The sequence below is a fragment of the Camellia sinensis genome, chromosome 12 (assembly GCF_055761805.1).
Source record: "Camellia sinensis isolate YWXY chromosome 12, ASM5576180v1, whole genome shotgun sequence".
NCBI classification, from domain to species: Eukaryota; Viridiplantae; Streptophyta; class Magnoliopsida; order Ericales; family Theaceae; genus Camellia; species Camellia sinensis.
The window spans coordinates 172,316,338-172,333,241 of NC_138972.1; the positions used below are offsets into that span (position 1 = coordinate 172,316,338).

Below are 16,904 nucleotides of genomic sequence, written 5' to 3' on the forward strand. Positions count from 1 at the left end.
AGGACCTTAAAAAGTGGTGGCCGGCCACTATTTCAACTTGACCGTTTTGACCCCTAGCCGGCCGGCTAGGTGGGGTGGCCAGCCGGCCACCTGGAGCTCCAAAAAGGGGCCGGCCATGTTCCTTGCAACATCAACTTTACAGCTGTATAGCTGTTTGCCCCAGAAAATATCCCAATCCGGGGGATATTTTGTGGGGGAAAACTTGCCTAATTTTCCCCCACCTTTGCCCTTCCTTTACTCCCCTTTTTTTGTCCATATAATCAGCTGGCAACATTGCATACGAGGGTTAGAAAATTTGCTCCTCAAGCTTGAATAGAAAACTCCCTCTCCATCTCCCTCATTTCCTTGAAAACCTTCAAGTTCTACACTACCATTTCTTCTACACCACCAAGCTCTACCACCACCACTCCATTCCAGCAGCAATGGGAGGAATTCCAGCAGCTAAGAGGCAACAAATTTGGTCCGAGAAGCAACAAAAGTACTGATCTTCAAGGGTGAGTCCATTTTCCCTATTTTCTAGTTCATTTTTGCACCATTCCTCTAGCCATCATGCTTACTGTTTTGAGCTCCGACCAAAACTGAAAAGGTCATTTTTTTGAGCTCATTCTCATGTCTCATTAAGGGCTCAACCCTGTTTGAGCCCTCCATCTTGCACTTGCTTCAATACCCTCTTTGTATGTCAATATTTTCCATGCTTTTTCTTACCTAAGTGTGATCTATTTTGGAGTTTCTCATGAATTGTAAGTAGGCTTATTTTGAGCCCCTCTTCAACATTGAAGAAGGGTTCATCTTTGGTCCCCTATTCTTGTATGACTTGGCAGCCTATCTTGGTTCCATTTTTGGTCATTTTACAGAGCTATAAAAGTTCTTATTTTGGCCCATTCTTCATGTTTCATTAATGGCCTTTCATGGTTTGAGGCATATTTGCTACACTTGCCTTTATATTCCCTCTTTGGTCCCCATTTTTGCAAGTTTTGGAAGCCTATCATGCTTCGGTTTTTGGCCTTTTTACAGTAGTAAAAATAGTCTTATTTTGGCCCATTCTTCATGTTTCATTAAGGGTATTTGGCTGTTTGATGAATATTTTGCATACTTTGTGTTATAGCCACTTTTGAGCCTCATTTTGCATTGCATTTCTAGCATGTTTTTATACTGTTTTGGAGTTTTTGCAGTTCTTTAAATAGTCATATTTTTTATCCCTCTTCAATGTTGTAGAATGGAATTTTTCAGTTTGGGCTGTGCATATACCACTTGCCTCTTTGGCCACCTTTTGGCCCATTTTCTTGCATAAGAGCTTAGCCATATCTATATTTGTTTTTAGGGTTTTTACAGTTCTGTAAATATGCCTATTTTTTGTCCCTCTTCAATGTTGTAGAAGGGAATTTTTCAGTTTGGGCTTTGCATATACCACTTGTTTCATTGCCCTCTCTCGGCCCCTGTTTTTGTATGCCATTATTGCCCTATCCTTGTTTGCTGTTTGGCCATGATTTGTACTGGTAAAAGGCTTATTTTGGGGCTGCCTTTCTTCTGTCTTTTCATTCCATGTACCAATTATGCATGCTTCATATAGCTATAGTTCATTCTATGTGCCTAATTTTGCATTTCGGGAGAGATTCCATGCATCGGGTGGGTTTTCGCCTCGTTTCGGGGCTGTTTTCCCCCACATTTCAGTGCTTAAATTCCATTAGCATGTTTGCATATGCCATTTCCATGCCATTGCATTGCGTATGTCATCGCCTCGGTTTGCGTGCCCGTGTGCACGCATTTCGAGGCACTTCATTTTCATCCGTCGGCCTCTTATGTGAGTGCAGCTGAGGCTCTCTCATGTTAGTATAAGTCCATGTTGCATTCTACATGCCATTTCCATGCCATTGCATTGCGTATGTCATCGCCTCGGTTGGCGTGCCCGTGTGCACGCATTTCGAGGCACTTCATTTTCATCCGTCGGCCTCTTATGTGAGTGCAGCTGAGGCTCTCTCATGTTATTATAAGTCCATGTTGCATTCTACATGCCATTTCCATGCCATTGCATTGCGTATGTCATCGCCTCGATTTGCGTGCCCGTGTGCACGGATTTCGAGGCACTTCATTTTCATCCGTCGGCCTCTTATGTGAGTGCAGCTGAGGCTCTCTCATGTTAGTATAAGTCCATGTTGCATTCTATATGCCATTTCCATGCCATTGCACTGCATATACCATTGCCTCGGTTTACGTGCCCGTGTGCACGCATTTCGAGGCACTTCATTTTCATCCACCGGCCTCTTATGTGAGTGCGGCTGAGGCTCTCTCATGTTAGTATAAGTCCATGTTGCATTTTATATGCCATTTCCATGCCATTGCATTGCGTATGCCATCGCCTCGGTTTGCGTGCCCGTGTGCACGCATTTCGAGGCACTTCATTTTCATCTATCGGCCTCTTACGTGAGTGTGGCTGAGGCTCTCTCATGTTAGTGTAAGCCCATATCGCATTTCATATCATTTGCATTACGTATGTCATTTTCTCGGTTTGCGTGCCCGTGTGCACGCATTTCGAGGCATCTCATTTCATAACATTGTGTATGTTAGAATTGTATCTTAGTTGCATTTCATGCATGTCATGCATATTGCATCATGTTCGGAATAGAAGTTAGCCCGGGCACGGGAAACGAGGTGCATTCCGTACTCCGAGTGACGGAATGTATCTCAATTCCCTAGTCACCGACACTCCGGATTATCCATGATGGAGTTAGGTTTTAGCTGTGTTTTTATGTGCATTCATCCTATATTGAATTGTGCATTTCGACTCCTCGGCCATCATGCCTCGGTATGCGTGATTGGTGGCACGAGGATCGAGGCATGCATATATCTGTGAAAATACATTGCTATGCCCCTTTCTTGCTCTCTGTTGCAGCAAAATGAAGAATCAGCAACTTTTCGGAGCTTGGCTCGTTTTCCAAGGATAACTGCTAAACAGAGGCTAATTGGGGCATCCCGGTGGATTTCCGCGCAAGACAACCCGGACATGCATCATCCTTCAGAAGCAAGGCAGTCCCTGGCTTGCACGCCAGTTCTATTTACTTTCTTAGTTAATTCATTAATTAATTAGGAATTTGTATATTATTCGGACTGTATTATTTGGACTGTAATATTCTTTTATTCGGGACTGTATATTTATTCGGACCCTCTGCGCGAGGGCATAACTGTAATAAGTGTGCGTGTGTGTGTTGTATGTCTTCCAACCCCACGTCTTTCTCCCTTTTATTTATCCGCTTATGATGGTTAGATTAGGGCATATTTTAATTAGCATACAGTATAACAGCATGTTTGCATTCATTCATCTGTTTTGCATACATCGGGCTCGGCGCATCATACTAACTGCATTGTATTTTCAATTCAAATTGAATACATGTTAGCTGTAGCATTCCATACGCCATGTTTAGAATAGCCGAGCCTGCTATAGTTGCATCTTTGCATGTGATGCATTAGGCATTTCTGTATACCTAGGATCATGCATGATTTCTAATACAGTTTTTGTTTTGGCTTGGAGTACTCGGTAAGCTTTATGCTTTAGCATCCTTGCATGTGTGTGAGTGCTGCCATGAATAGCATGCTTACCATGAGGCTATATGCTTATGTGATATAACTGCCTAAATGCCTGTGGGTGAAGGTTGGGTTACTTAAATTGGAATAAATCATCAAATGTTTCAAGCCTACCTGCGGGTAGCAAACCATTTTCAAAAAGCGAACATGAAATGTTTTGTTCCAATTCAGGCGATCAAGTCTATACTTGTACGCTGTGCGCATCACATAGTAACCTAGGCTAATAACCGAAATAAGAACTCACAATGTTTTCAAAAATAGATATCATGATTAGTAGAGGCCGATCTTTGATCGGGCGAGCGGGGGTGCTCACGAAGTGACCTTCCCCAATCGTACCCAAGTTCCCGAGCCGAGGCAACTTTGGTGATGACGGACACGTGGCCTTTTGGCACCGAGTCAGGGTTTCCTAAATTTCCCAAAACAAAATATTTAGGTGGCGACTCTATATCTGGAAAAGCAGTCCATGTTTGGCACTTCTTTCAAAAATCAGTTTTCTCAAAACGATTTGCCGGATTTGGACTCTTTTGTTCAGATTTAGAACCGTGACTATGAAATCGAGCCCGAGCTGTAGCGAGGTCCCCCGCGGGCTTGTTACAGTTTCTGGCGACTCCGCTGGGGATTTAGAGAACTTGACTCGAACTCATGATATCTGTTTTTGACTACACTTGTGTGTTTCTTTGCATTGCATTTGCATTGGTGCGCCTAGGACACCGTGTTTGCCATCTGCTATTCCTGAACGGTTTGCCGGAGGCTTGTCTTGTCAGGGCATGACCATAAGGCTGACCGGTTGTGGGCTCTGCCAGTATGGGAACACAAACCCCGGTTTTACCGGGGCACCCTCTTTGACCATTCGACCTAGTGCATATTCGGATCCATAGTGACCATTCCAAACTAGGACAGGTTGCTTACCCGTTTATAGGTTGTTTGAAACCGCTGTGTGCGTAGTGAAACCCTAGCTCCTGACAAAATAGGACAGGGAAACCCTACCCCAACATAGCGGTGTTTTGGCTCTCACTTATCTGTTATATGCTTTAGAGTGCGTCTCTACAGGAATGCATGTATCAGTATATGAGTTTGGGCATCAGGCCTGCGGGCATCAGTTCAGTATTGTTAGCATCAGGCCTGCGGGCGTCAGTATCAGTATATAAGTTTGGGCATCAGGCCTGCGGGCATCAGTTCAGTATTATGGGTATCAGGCCTGCGGGCATAAGCCAGTATTTGAGAATTAGTTGTCTGCGGGTATCAGATTCTGTTTTAGGGGACTGTGATACAGGGATAATAATCAGTGTTTGGGGACAGTGTGTATTCAGCTTATTGACTGTGTGTTGTTATGCCCGGCTGTGTGTCATGCATTTTATTTTAAGCTGTTATGCTGTCCGTTTATCTGTTTCTTTATTTCCTTTTCGCTTTATTTATCTTTTGCTAGGTCAGTTCTAGCACAATTGCTTCCAACCCAGCAGGCACCCCCCAAGCACTTTGGACACGAGGTCGTCGACTCCATCGATCTGAGGATCTAATTGACGGACAGCCAGTGTTCCATTCTCTACCCCCTGTTACCAGAAGAAAGCAGAAAAAGCGCAGTGTATCTGAATAGAGATCACCAGAACAGTGGTTTCCCCATCAGTGGACAGTCGGATTGAGATCCTCATTGAGACAGATCTGCCAGTAGTTCAGATAGATCAAAACAGTATGGCAACACCAACAGGAGTTGAGGAGATGGTGCGCCAAATGCAAGAAACCATGCGGGCCATGCAGCAGGATGCCGTTCGCCGAGATGAACTCGCCGAGCAACAGGCCGAGATTATGACCCAGCAGGCTGAGCTAATTACCCGACTGCAACAGCAGAATGCGGCATCAGCTTCACACCAAATTCCTCCTCCGACAGGGGCTCCATTACCTGAGCAAACACCTACTGTTCAGAACGCTCAGCCAAACACCTAGAACGCCGTGCCAAATCTCCAAAACTTACAAGAGGACACGAATCTTCCAACGGGGCCAGCTCCGCCCCCCCTTCCACCACAACTGTCCAAGGTCCATACACCCAATCACCCGGACTCTCCCTTCGAGTTTGAGGTTGATCATACAGCTCTGAAATTGAGCAAACTGGAGAAGCTCTTCAAAAAATCCCAAGGGGTCAAGGCTATCCCGGATATCGAGGATGGATATACCGACGTGGTCGTAACGTTGCACGATAGATTCAAAATGCCTCAAATTGACCGCTTTGACGGGTCCGGGGACCCCATGGTCCATCTCCGACTGTTCTCAGACATCTTGCGGCCAATGGGCCTAACGCGACCACAGAAGCTTTCATTATTCGGCCGAACCCTATCGGGTGTGGCCGCCCACTGGTACACAAAGTTAGAGGACGAAGTGAAGAAGAATTGGGATGAAATGGCTGAGGCCTTTGTCGCGCAATATTCGTACAACACTCAGATCGAGATTACAACTCGTGATCTCGAAACGACAAGGCAAGAGCCCAAGGAAACTTTCTCGGACTTTGTAATCCGATGGAGGGCAAAGGCGTCAATGATGACTCTAAGGCCCACGGATAAGGACCAAATCCGGATGATTGTGCGCAATCTCCACCCAAAGTTGATGCAGAGAATGATTGTAATCCCCTTTCCTACTTTCTCAGATTTACACGAGATGGGGGTGCAAATCGAAGATGCAATGAAACAAGGTCTGTTTGACCACGACAGGGAACAACCGAGGAGGACTTTCAACCGTAACAACAATGCGGGCCCGAGTGGCGCTGCAAATACAAGAGCCTCGGAAGTCAGTATGGTCACCACCACTCCCCCTCCCCCTCCAAGGCCCATGGCTGCCACACCCTTCTCCGGTGCGTCCGGAAGCAACACACAAACCAACAGATTCCAACCGCGAGGCCAAAGAACCTTTACACCCTTATACATGCCCCTGACCAAAGTTCTGGGAATATTGATTAGGAAAAAGCATTTGAAACCCCTGGAGCCCAAGCCACTACCGAGTCCACTCCCCCCCTCTTATGACCCAGCAAAATACTGTGCGTATCACCAACAACACGGTCACGACACCGACCGTTGTTACAGATTGCGTCATGAGATCCAGGATCTTATTGACAAGCAGGTGATCGCACCTTCCGACAGACCCAATGTCACGACCAATCCTCTTCCAACACATAACCAAGCTCCTCCTCCCAATAGAATCAACTTTATCCAAACTGGGGTCGCATCTTTCGATCCTAGTATCTATATCACCCCATCCCACCTACCCAAGCCGGAGGTGTTCCTCCCCGATTGCACTGACTTCTTGTGCATGGTGGACATTTCCAAAATCCAACCAGAACCGACGGTGGTGACCGTCGAAGATGGGGCAGGGCAGATTTCAGGAGAGAATGAGATTGTTGAATCTGGGACTGGACAGAGTTTTGCTGGGGGAGCCTATGATCCAAGCATGTACATCCTATCAACGAGCCGAATTGGGCTAGGTATAGAATTGCCAGAGACAGGAGAGCTGTGCATGATCCGGGGGGATGGATCTGGGCTAGGGGCAGATGATCTGACAGCCGTAGAGGAGGACTTTGCCAACCTGCAATTTTTCGATGACCAGGAACCGGGGGATTCGGCAATCAACTGGTTCGACTATGAGGAATCGGCGGAGGCCACTGGATGGCTCGAGGATCAACCAGATGGAGTGGGGAAGCCCAACCAGAACAGAGCCCGGCAGGGGCGGAGGTATCAGCTGTGGCCGGAATGGCCGAAAGTCAAGTTGTGTCGCCGGAGAGCGCCGGTGCTAAGAATTCCGCTCGAGACATGGGCATTATGGATACGGGAATTGTTGAATAAACAGCTGTACTAATGCAGTTGGAACGAGAGAAGTTTGAGGATGCCGAGAGAATTAGGAAAGCTAAGGGCCCTGAGGGGACTGAAAGTGCTGTGTGCACGAAGATAGAGAATGCTGCGAGCATGTGGACAGGGAGTACTGCGAGTGCAACAAAACCGGAGCCAGACAGGTGTCTATTGGCTGCCGACGGAATGTGGTGGGAAGACGATGACTTATGTCTTGCCCACACGGATGAAGACTGGGGAAATAATCAACCGGATGATACTTGGTACCTCGATGAGGTTGACCATATGACGAGAAGTGGGCGGTACTTCAAACCCCCACACCTAGACCAACCCGAGGCATCCGGGAAGGATAGAGAAGCGGAGAAACAGAAGGAGAAGCAGATTGAAGAGGAAGCTGTGCTGAAACAGTTAAAAAAGATACAAGCAAACATCTCCATCTGGGGACTGCTAATGGCATCACGAGTACATAGGGAAGCTGTCCTGTCTGCTATGGACAAGTCCAAACTCTCCATAGACACCACGCCTGAACAGCTGGTTGGGCTGGTTTTTCCGGGAGGAGGTTCCCCGGCATTAACCTTTTCGGACAAGGAACTACCGCCTGAGGGCACAAATCATAACAAACCTCTCTATATTTCTGTGGAATGTAGAGATAAGTGGATACCGGTGGTACTTGTTGATACCGGGTCTGCGATTAATGTCTGCCCGACCAGAACGGCATATGCAATCGGGTTGAAGCCCATGGACTTCGTCCCAACTACTCAAGTGATCAGAGCATACGACAATACCAGCAGAGAAGTGATGGGGACTGTTAAAATTCAAACCAAGGTTGGTCCAGGACAACACAGCGTTGAATTTCATATCTTGGATGTTCCCGCAACCTTTAACCTACTTTTGGGGCGACCATGGTTGCACCAGGTCAAAGCAGTCTCTTCCACTCTACATCAGATGCTAAAGTACCCTCACGGGAAAGGGGTAGCGATCGTTTTTGGGAATTCATCAATCCATCCGCCGCCGGAAGTGTCCACACCTGTCTTGGAGATCGAGCACGGCACGGAGGATGTGTTTTTATCGGGGTTCACTTTGGCCGAGGCTCAAGTGGTGCAGAATGTCATGGCTGTGAATGAGGGTATGTACATCAGTGCTCAATCTGTCTACCTCATGAACAAGCTACAACATATCCCCGGAATGGGATTAGGAAGAAGCGGCCGAAAGGGCGTCGCGGTATCGGCCGATGTGGCACACAACCCTCACACCTTTGGATTGGGTTATCTGCCCACCAAAGAGGACTGGGTGAGGAAAGGGAAAGAAATGGCCGGAAGGGCCAGAGCAAAGAAGGCTGGGAAGCCATTTGAGTTAATGCATAGGCCTATCTGGGGCACCCTAAACGGACGCTTCGTCCGGGAGGGGGAAGACTTTCCATTCTGTGGCTTCCCAGAACCATGGCTGAACGCGGAGAGGAAGCGCGTGCCTGGTTTCGAAATCTTCTTCGACTTACAATTACCTGGGGCTGACGTTGCCGAAGCGCAGACAGACCCACCAACTGAGGTTGAGCAGTGTGAAGCAGTAGATTCTGGGAGCACCGAGCTTGAAATGGGGGTAGCACTGGCAAGTTTACTTTTAGATCCTCCGATCGACCAAGAGTGCATGGGGGATAACTCTTCGGTTTCCATGATTGGAGATGAAATAGCTGCGGGCTTTCCAGCGCCGATCTTGGATGCATCTATCGCACCTTCTCTCATCTGGCAATATGAAGAAGGCTTTTATCTAGCAGCTCCGGGTCAGGCAGTGAGCCAGAATCTGATTCCACCGAATCTTGTGCGTCGGAATCAGGTTCCAGCTCGACTGAGTCTTAGTCCGGTATTCCTGGGGGTGATAACCCGGATACCACAGTCCTGTCTAGGTCGTCATTTTCATTTTCTTTTGAGTCTGTTGTAACAGAGAAATCTGACGGCTTGGAAATATTTAATGAGAATGATGTGGATGTGGTTTCTGAGTATTTCTCTGTGCCTTTGATTTATTGCTTAAATCAGGATTTTCAAAATTTTGATGAAAACAACGAGGAAGAAATTCCTCCAGTTTTGCAACGGTTAATTGATCAAGAGCAGGAAAGATTTGTTAAACCTTTAATGGATGAAATCACTACTGTGAATGTTGGTACTGAGAAGGACCCGCGGCTGGTCCAGATCGGGTCCACGTTGTCTTCGGAGGAACGCGAGCGCTTAGTCGCTTTATTAAAAGATTTCAAAGATGTTTTCGCGTGGTCCTACGAAGACATGCCTGGAATCGATCCTGAGATTGTACAGCACCGGATCCCTCTTGATCCCGAGGCCCGCCCTGTCAAACAGAAACTCAGAAGGATCCGCCCGGACTGGGCTCTCAAAATTAAGGAAGAAGTCACCAAGCAAATTGATGCAGGGTTCCTGCTGGTATCTGAATACCCAACTTGGTTGGCCAACATTGTTCCGGTGCCAAAGAAGGACGGCAAAATTCAGGTCTGTGTAGACTTCAGAGATTTGAACAGGGCCAGTCCGAAGGACGATTTTTCCTTGCCACACATTGACGAATTGGTGGATTTCACGGCAGGACACGCCTTGCTTTCGTTTATGGATGGTTTCTCAGGCTATAATCAGATAGTAATGGCACCCGAAGACCGGGAGAAGACTGCATTCACTACCCCGTGGGGTACATATTGTTATAGAGTGATGCCATTCGGGTTGAAAAATGCTGGAGCTACTTATCAACGGGCAGCAACTACAATATTGCATGACATGATCCATAAAGAGGTCGAGGTGTATGTGGACGACATGATTGTTAAGTCCAAAGAGAGAGAAGGCCACTACACCGCCTTACAAAAATTCTTTCAAAGGATCAGAGAGTTTCGGCTGCGATTGAATCCCCAGAAGTGCACGTTTGGTGTTACAGCAGGGAAGATGCTAGGGTTTCTGATTACACAAAGGGGCATCGAGGTCGACCCTTCCAAAATCAAGGCCATCTTAGAAATGCCACCACCAAGGACTGAAAAGGAGGTGCGAGGCTTTCTAGGTAAAGTGCAATTCATAAGACGGTTTATCTCTAAATTAACCTTGACTTGTGAACCACTTTTTGGTCTCCTGAAGAAAGGAAAGAAATTCCAATGGGACGGCCGATGTCAAGCAGCTTTTGAACAGATCAAAGAATATCTACAGAACCCGCCCGTGTTGTCACCACCAGAGCCGGGGAGACCGTTGATATTGTACCTTTCGGTAACTGAGACTACCATGGGCTGCATGCTGGCGCAGGAGTCAGAAGACAAAGTGGAAAGGGCCATCTACTATCTGAGCAAAAAGATGCTGGATTACGAGACCCGCTATACACCGCTGGAGAAGGCTTGTTTGGCCTTGGTATGGGCTACCAGGAAGCTGCGGCACTACCTGTTAGCTCACTCTGTAATGTTGGTTTCACGATTGAATCCCATCAAATATCTTTTCGAGAAACCAGCACTTACGGGTAGGCTAGCTCGTTGGCTGCTGTTGCTCTCCGAATTTGATTTGAAGTATGTAACGCGCAAGTCAGTAAAAGGAAGAGCGGCAGCAAAGTTCCTTGCCGACCACCCGGTTGAGGGGGATGAAGCAGTTGAGTACCTATTCCCAGATGAGGCCATTCTGCACATCGAAGAAGAAACTTGGACGATGTACTTTGACGGAGCGTCGAACCAGTATGGGTATGGGATAGGGGTGTTGCTGATAGCGCCTGACGATTCCCGTATCCCTTTAACATTCAAGCTCCGGTTCAAAGTCTCAAACAATGAAGCCGAGTATGAGGCATGTATTGCTGGCCTGGAAGCAGCCCTAGAACTAGGGGCAAGACGGTTGGACATCATTGGGGACTCAAACCTTGTTGTGTCTCAAGCAAAAGGAGATTGGAAAGTCAAGGAGGAAAGGATGATAATTTACCACCAAACCTTGGATTTGTTAATTCCTCGGTTTGAGAAGCTAAATTTCACCCACCTCGTAAGAGAGAACAACAGGTTTGCAGATTCACTAGCAACTCTATCTTCGATGATAGACATCCCGTCCGGAGTCCGGATGCGTCCAGTCATTATTGATCAAAAGTTTGCGCCAGCATACGAGTCGATTTCCGCCATAGATGAGGCTCAAGACGGCAACCCCTGGTACTACGACATCTGGAACTTCTTGGAAAAGGAGACGTATCCACTAGGGGCAAATGCCAAGGATAAGAGGGCCATCAGAAGAATGGCTGCTCAGTTTATCATCTGCGGGGGTAAGCTGTACAAAAGAGGTCATCTGGGAATGCATAAGCTCTATGTAGAAGCTGAAGAGTCGAAGCACCTGATGGAGGCCATCCATGGAGGAGAGTGCGGTGCGCATATGAATGGAGTAATGCTAGCCAGAAAGATCCTCAGACAGGGCTACTACTGGTCAACCATGGAGGAGGATTGTATTAGTTTTGTTCGGCACTGCCACAAGTGTCAAATTCATGCAAACCGCATGAACATCCCGCCGTCAAAGCTGTACAACATGACTTCGCCATGGCCTTTTTCAGTTTGGGGAATTGATGTGATCGGAGCTGTTACCCCGAAGGGGTCAAACGGGCATGAGTTTATCCTGGTAGCGATAGATTATTTCACAAAGTGGGTCGAGGCCCAATCATACGCGGTGTTGAAGGCGTCGCACGTCGCAAAGTTCATCAGAAACAACATCATCTGTCGCTACGGGGTGCCAAACGAGATAATTTCTGATAATGGTTTCCACTTCAAGAAGGAAGTGATAGACTTGTTGGAAAAATACAATGTGGCTTTTCATAAGTCATCTACATACCGGCCGCAGACCAACGGAGCGGTCAAGGCCGCCAACAAGAATATCAAGCATATACTGCAGAAGATGGTGGGAACCTACCGGGATTGGCCAGACAACCTGCCATTTGCTCTGTGGGGCTACAGGACTTCAATCAGAACTTCTACTGGAGCGACTCCGTATTCATTGGTCTATGGAATGGAGGCTGTTCTACCCATCGAGATTGAGGTTCCGTCGTTATGAGTATTGGCTGAGTGCCAAATAGCCGAAGCAGATTGGCAGCAGAGCAGATTTGAAGAACTCATGCTCTTTGATGAAAGAAGACTGAAAGCACTGTACCACATCCAAGGCTATCAACGCAGAATTGCCCGGGCTTTCAACAAAAAGGTTAAGTTCAGGAATCTAAAAGAAGGAGATTTGGTGCTCAAAGACAACCGAGCTCCCATCCACGACCCAAGGGGCAAGTTCAAACCCAATTGGACTGGTCCTTACATCATCAAAGCTATCTGGTCAGGTGTAGCTGTGGTTCTGATGGATATAGATGGCTTGGAGTTCTCACAACCGATCAATATGGACAAGTTGAAGAAATATTACCCTTGAGAGGCTCGCTAGGGCGAAAACCCGAAAGGGCGACCTAGGCAAAAGTCAGAGCACAAAAAATTAGAAAATATAAAAACTGTGCACGCAAGGTTGAAAACCCGCAAAGGGCGGCCTTGGCAAAAGTTAGAGCGCAAAAGGAGAGTGAAAATACTCGAGTGAACCTCGGCCTGAACTACGTAAGGCTTGATTCCCATCTTTGGGATACGTAGGGAGCTTCACATTGAAGTTCATCCATAAACTTTTCCCCGATCAACTCCGTCCATTTTGATCATCTCAGTCATCTTTATCCATCAGCATTTATCGCGATCTCCGGTACAGTGCTGTTCAGAATAGGGGCAACTTTCCGTTGCCGCGACGGTGCAAAGTTACTCAGACTAGGGGCAACTTTCCGTTGCCATGAAGTGCCGCATTGTTCTTCAGACTAGGGGCAACTTTCCAGTTGCAGGGATCTGGGGTTGTGCATCTCAGTGACAGATCTTCGGCGTGTCTAGTTCTGATCCACATCGAAAATAGTTTTGAAAAGTTTTAATAAAAGTTGACTTTGTTCAAATTAATCTTTTTACGACTAAGACCATTTTTGGACCAAAGCGGAAAATTTTCAGTACCACAACCTTCAATTTCATTGATTTCAAAACAGAGTTCTCCTGCTCTTGCATACAATCGAGGTTGCTTTTTTATTACATTCATAAAGAAAACTTGAAAATGCTAAATAAGCAATACATTTGGGGCATAGTTGAGTCAAGTATCTCTGCGTCCCCTCCAAGAGCTGGATGAAGCATCTAAAGCCAAGCTAGGCCCAACCTGTGCCTCCTCGTTGAGCCAATCCAAGCACTCATCGGACAAAGTGCAACTGAAAGTGGAAGCAGGGGCCAGGAGCTCTCTAGTCCTCCATGCTGTGGCATATCGGGCAAGCTGTGCACCCCGGACCGGGAAAGCGGCTGGGTACTCAATCCCCTCCGGTGGGCAGGTCTGATCATGACCGAATTGACGCAGGAACCGGAACGGAAAATAGAATACGCAGTGGGTTAGACCAATCAATTGGATCCCAATCAGCCGGGACATACTATAGCTCATTGCCGGGAGGTTGAGCCAAGGACAACGCCAAGCAATGCGGTCCGCGGACAGATTGTACATCCAGTCAAACCACCACCTTTCGTTAAGAGCATTGACTAGGCGCTACCGAAAAAAGTAGCCTCGAGCTGAATAGGCCGGGCAAGAGTCCACAACCTGCAACTTGTCCATTAACCATACCTGGGGGAGGGATGGAAAATGAGAGAATAAAGAACAGAGAGATGTACGATGAGAGAAAAGTAAGACAAGGGTTTTGTGAGAGAAAAACCGAGCCTGAGGGTCGAATGATGTGAGCAAATATATATGTAAGGTTGGGTGGGAAACATTACCTGCAGCAGCAGTGGACTCCCAGCAAACCTAGTTGCCTCCCGGCGATAGACAGAATCTAAACCCATCAGCGTCTCGACCAAGGTCATAGCGATGCAGCTCTTTCCCTCTCTCAAGCCTTGGGCAACTTCAATCAGGCGAATGCTAGCTCCGCCGAAGCCCGAGGAAAGCAGAAAGTGAGACAACAAACACAAGCAGAGGGCGTGTTGCCGGAAACCCTGCCAATAATGGTTGCTGCGGTCACCGGCGTCGGAAAAATGATGGATCAAGCCAAGAATGTCCAGTTCCCCACTGTAGATCAGAGATCGAGCATCATGCACCGTGAGCCCACACATCCGCCCTAAAGCCTGGGCGTGGCCAAAACGGAGCTGGGGCAAGATCACTTCAGCGCATTCAGACTCCATCAAAACCTGAAAATCTTCGAAAGTGGCACATACCTCTTGGCCGCCGAAGCTAAAAACGTGCGTCACTGGGTTCCAGAACCTTGCCGCGGCATGGAGAAAAGGGAGATGTAGCGGAGTACGGCTCAGCGTGAATAGTGCATTCAAACCGAAACCCCGGAAGTTCAGCTTTTCCGAGCCATCTAGAGAAGAGATCCAAGATGTGAGATTTTCCGCAAGAAACGCCTCCATCTTTGTGTAAAACTAAGATGAAATGAATGTTCCCGAAGTTGAGGCTTTTATAAAGGGAAAAACACTATTCACGGGGACACGTGTCAAAAACTAGGTGGCTGCAGGAATAAGTGGCCGGCCGGCAGCCTTTTCTGGCTGGCCGGCCATTTGCTTTTTACAAAACTGGCCGGCCGGCTCCCTCTCTCCATAAAATTGGCCGGCCGGCTCCCAAAGGTGGCCGGCAGTGCTTCAGTGTATCTCCTTGGCCCTGTTTTACCCTTCGAGGGAAAGTTTCAAGCATTTCCATGCAATGGGAGAGTCAAAGGCCTTCATTTCCCTCTGTTTCGGATGCGTTCCGGTGCCCAGATCGTCCGAAGTACACTCTGTTGTTGCTGAGTTTTGTTTATCGAGTTGTTGTTTTGATTATCGAGTTGTTGTTTTGCTTATCGAGTTGTTTGTCGAGCGGACGTGTTTCGTGTTTTCGAGTCATTGCTCTCTGATTAAACAATCTTTGTTTAAGTCTTGTTTATTTACGTTGTCAACACTGTTGTATTTTGCTTATTGAGTTGTAAACTTCCTAAGGTTCTGTTATATCTTAGTAAGTTGAGTTGCTTAGTTTGTTGCGTCGGTTCACTACCTGACTTGGTGATTACACAATGCACATTCCCATTCAATTTCATTTTTTATGCGAAATAAAATGATGCGATACGATGCTAAAAGTTTAAAATATAAACACCTTTTCGAAAGCTGTTTCATTCCATCATGTTTTACAACGAACAAAGGTACAAGTTTTACAAAAAATAAAACTACCTAACAATGTGCAAAGTGCTACAAACTACTAGCAAAAAGATAAATAAAACAGGAAACAGGCTACATCTATGCTCTCAAGAGCAGTAATAAGAGGCCCTCTTCGTCCTCTTCTGCGAAACGGACTCTCCGCCACCATCACCATCGCCATCGTCATCCGAGTCGGAGCTGTCATCCTCTGGATCCCCCTCTACCTCGTCTCCACTCCCGGAACCAAGGCCGGAGCCTCCCTTCTCAACAGATGTCTCTGACTGACGGTCGGTAGCCTCCTCCTCCTCCTCCTCATCATCCTCCTCCTCCTCCTCTTCATCAGGCTCCGCCTCTATAACGTGAGCCCTGCGTCTGCGGACAGGCCCTCCTCGAGCTCCTCGAAAAGGCCTAGATGGCCCAGCTCCTCGGAAAGGCCAGGATGGCCCAGCCCCCTGAAAAGGCCCGGATGACCCAACTCCGTGAAATGGCCCAGATGGCCCAGCTCCCCAAGGAGGCCCAGGTGGCCTGGCCTGCGGCTGACCGGACCATGAAGGCATCTGAAAATAAAAAGTTCAATTCAAATACATCAGTCCAAATATATACATCAGATGCAGATACAAGCAAAGACTACGTGAAGTGGGTGCATGTAAATACAGTGTGCAAGTGGGGTGTGTGTCAGATGTGCTCTACACAAGTAGTCTATCGATGCAGTAGAAATCAGCATGTCATCAGAAGTATGATAAATGCCAGAAAACTGAAGGGTACCTGAATGCCCGCGATAGACAACTGTGCCTCCCTCCGCAGGACCATGCCCTCGAGTGTGGCCACCAGTCCAACCACCTCCTCCATGTACCCTCGCGGTGGCTGTAAATATGAGCTCATAATCATCAGTGAATGAAAGAATGTCTAAACGTCTGAAGGATGAATGAAAAACAGTGGAGCATACCAGCGGTGAGTCAGGATCAATGGCGTATCGATCACTGGGCATCGGAGGCTCTAGCGGGATCGGAGTCGGAGAGATAGCCCCATACTGCCACGCCATCAACTCAGTTGGCATATTTGGCCATCCAGGATAAGGATAAGTCGACGGAATCGGAGGAACCGGTCAACCCCCACCTCTAGATGTACCAGCCCCGCTGGTGGAAGGGGCGTCTGCATCCCGAGCCCGGGCCTGGCCCGAGGATGACATACCGGCAGACCTCATCATCGGGGTGCGAGCTCCCGTCAATGGAGGCATTAAATATGTATGACGGTAAGTGGCATAGTGCCCCTCCTCAAGATATAGTAAAGCATCACTACCCAGCATGGCGCCGACTACC

The 16,904-nt window shown here is 47.6% G+C and overlaps 1 protein-coding gene across 1 annotated transcript; it reads right to left on the reverse strand.

The window, feature by feature from the left end:
• Positions 1-14,437: 14,437 nt before the first annotated feature.
• LOC145804042 (uncharacterized) lies at positions 14,438-16,635 on the reverse strand. The gene is made up of 4 exons (XM_082897457.1): positions 16,532-16,635; positions 16,351-16,449; positions 15,945-16,142; positions 14,438-14,488 (listed from the first exon to the last, which is right to left on the reverse strand). Exons 1-4 carry the CDS (start codon positions 16,625-16,627, stop codon positions 14,438-14,440), a joined length of 444 nt encoding a protein of 147 aa, XP_082753583.1. The 5' UTR covers positions 16,628-16,635.
• Between the last annotated feature and the right edge of the window lie 269 nt (positions 16,636-16,904).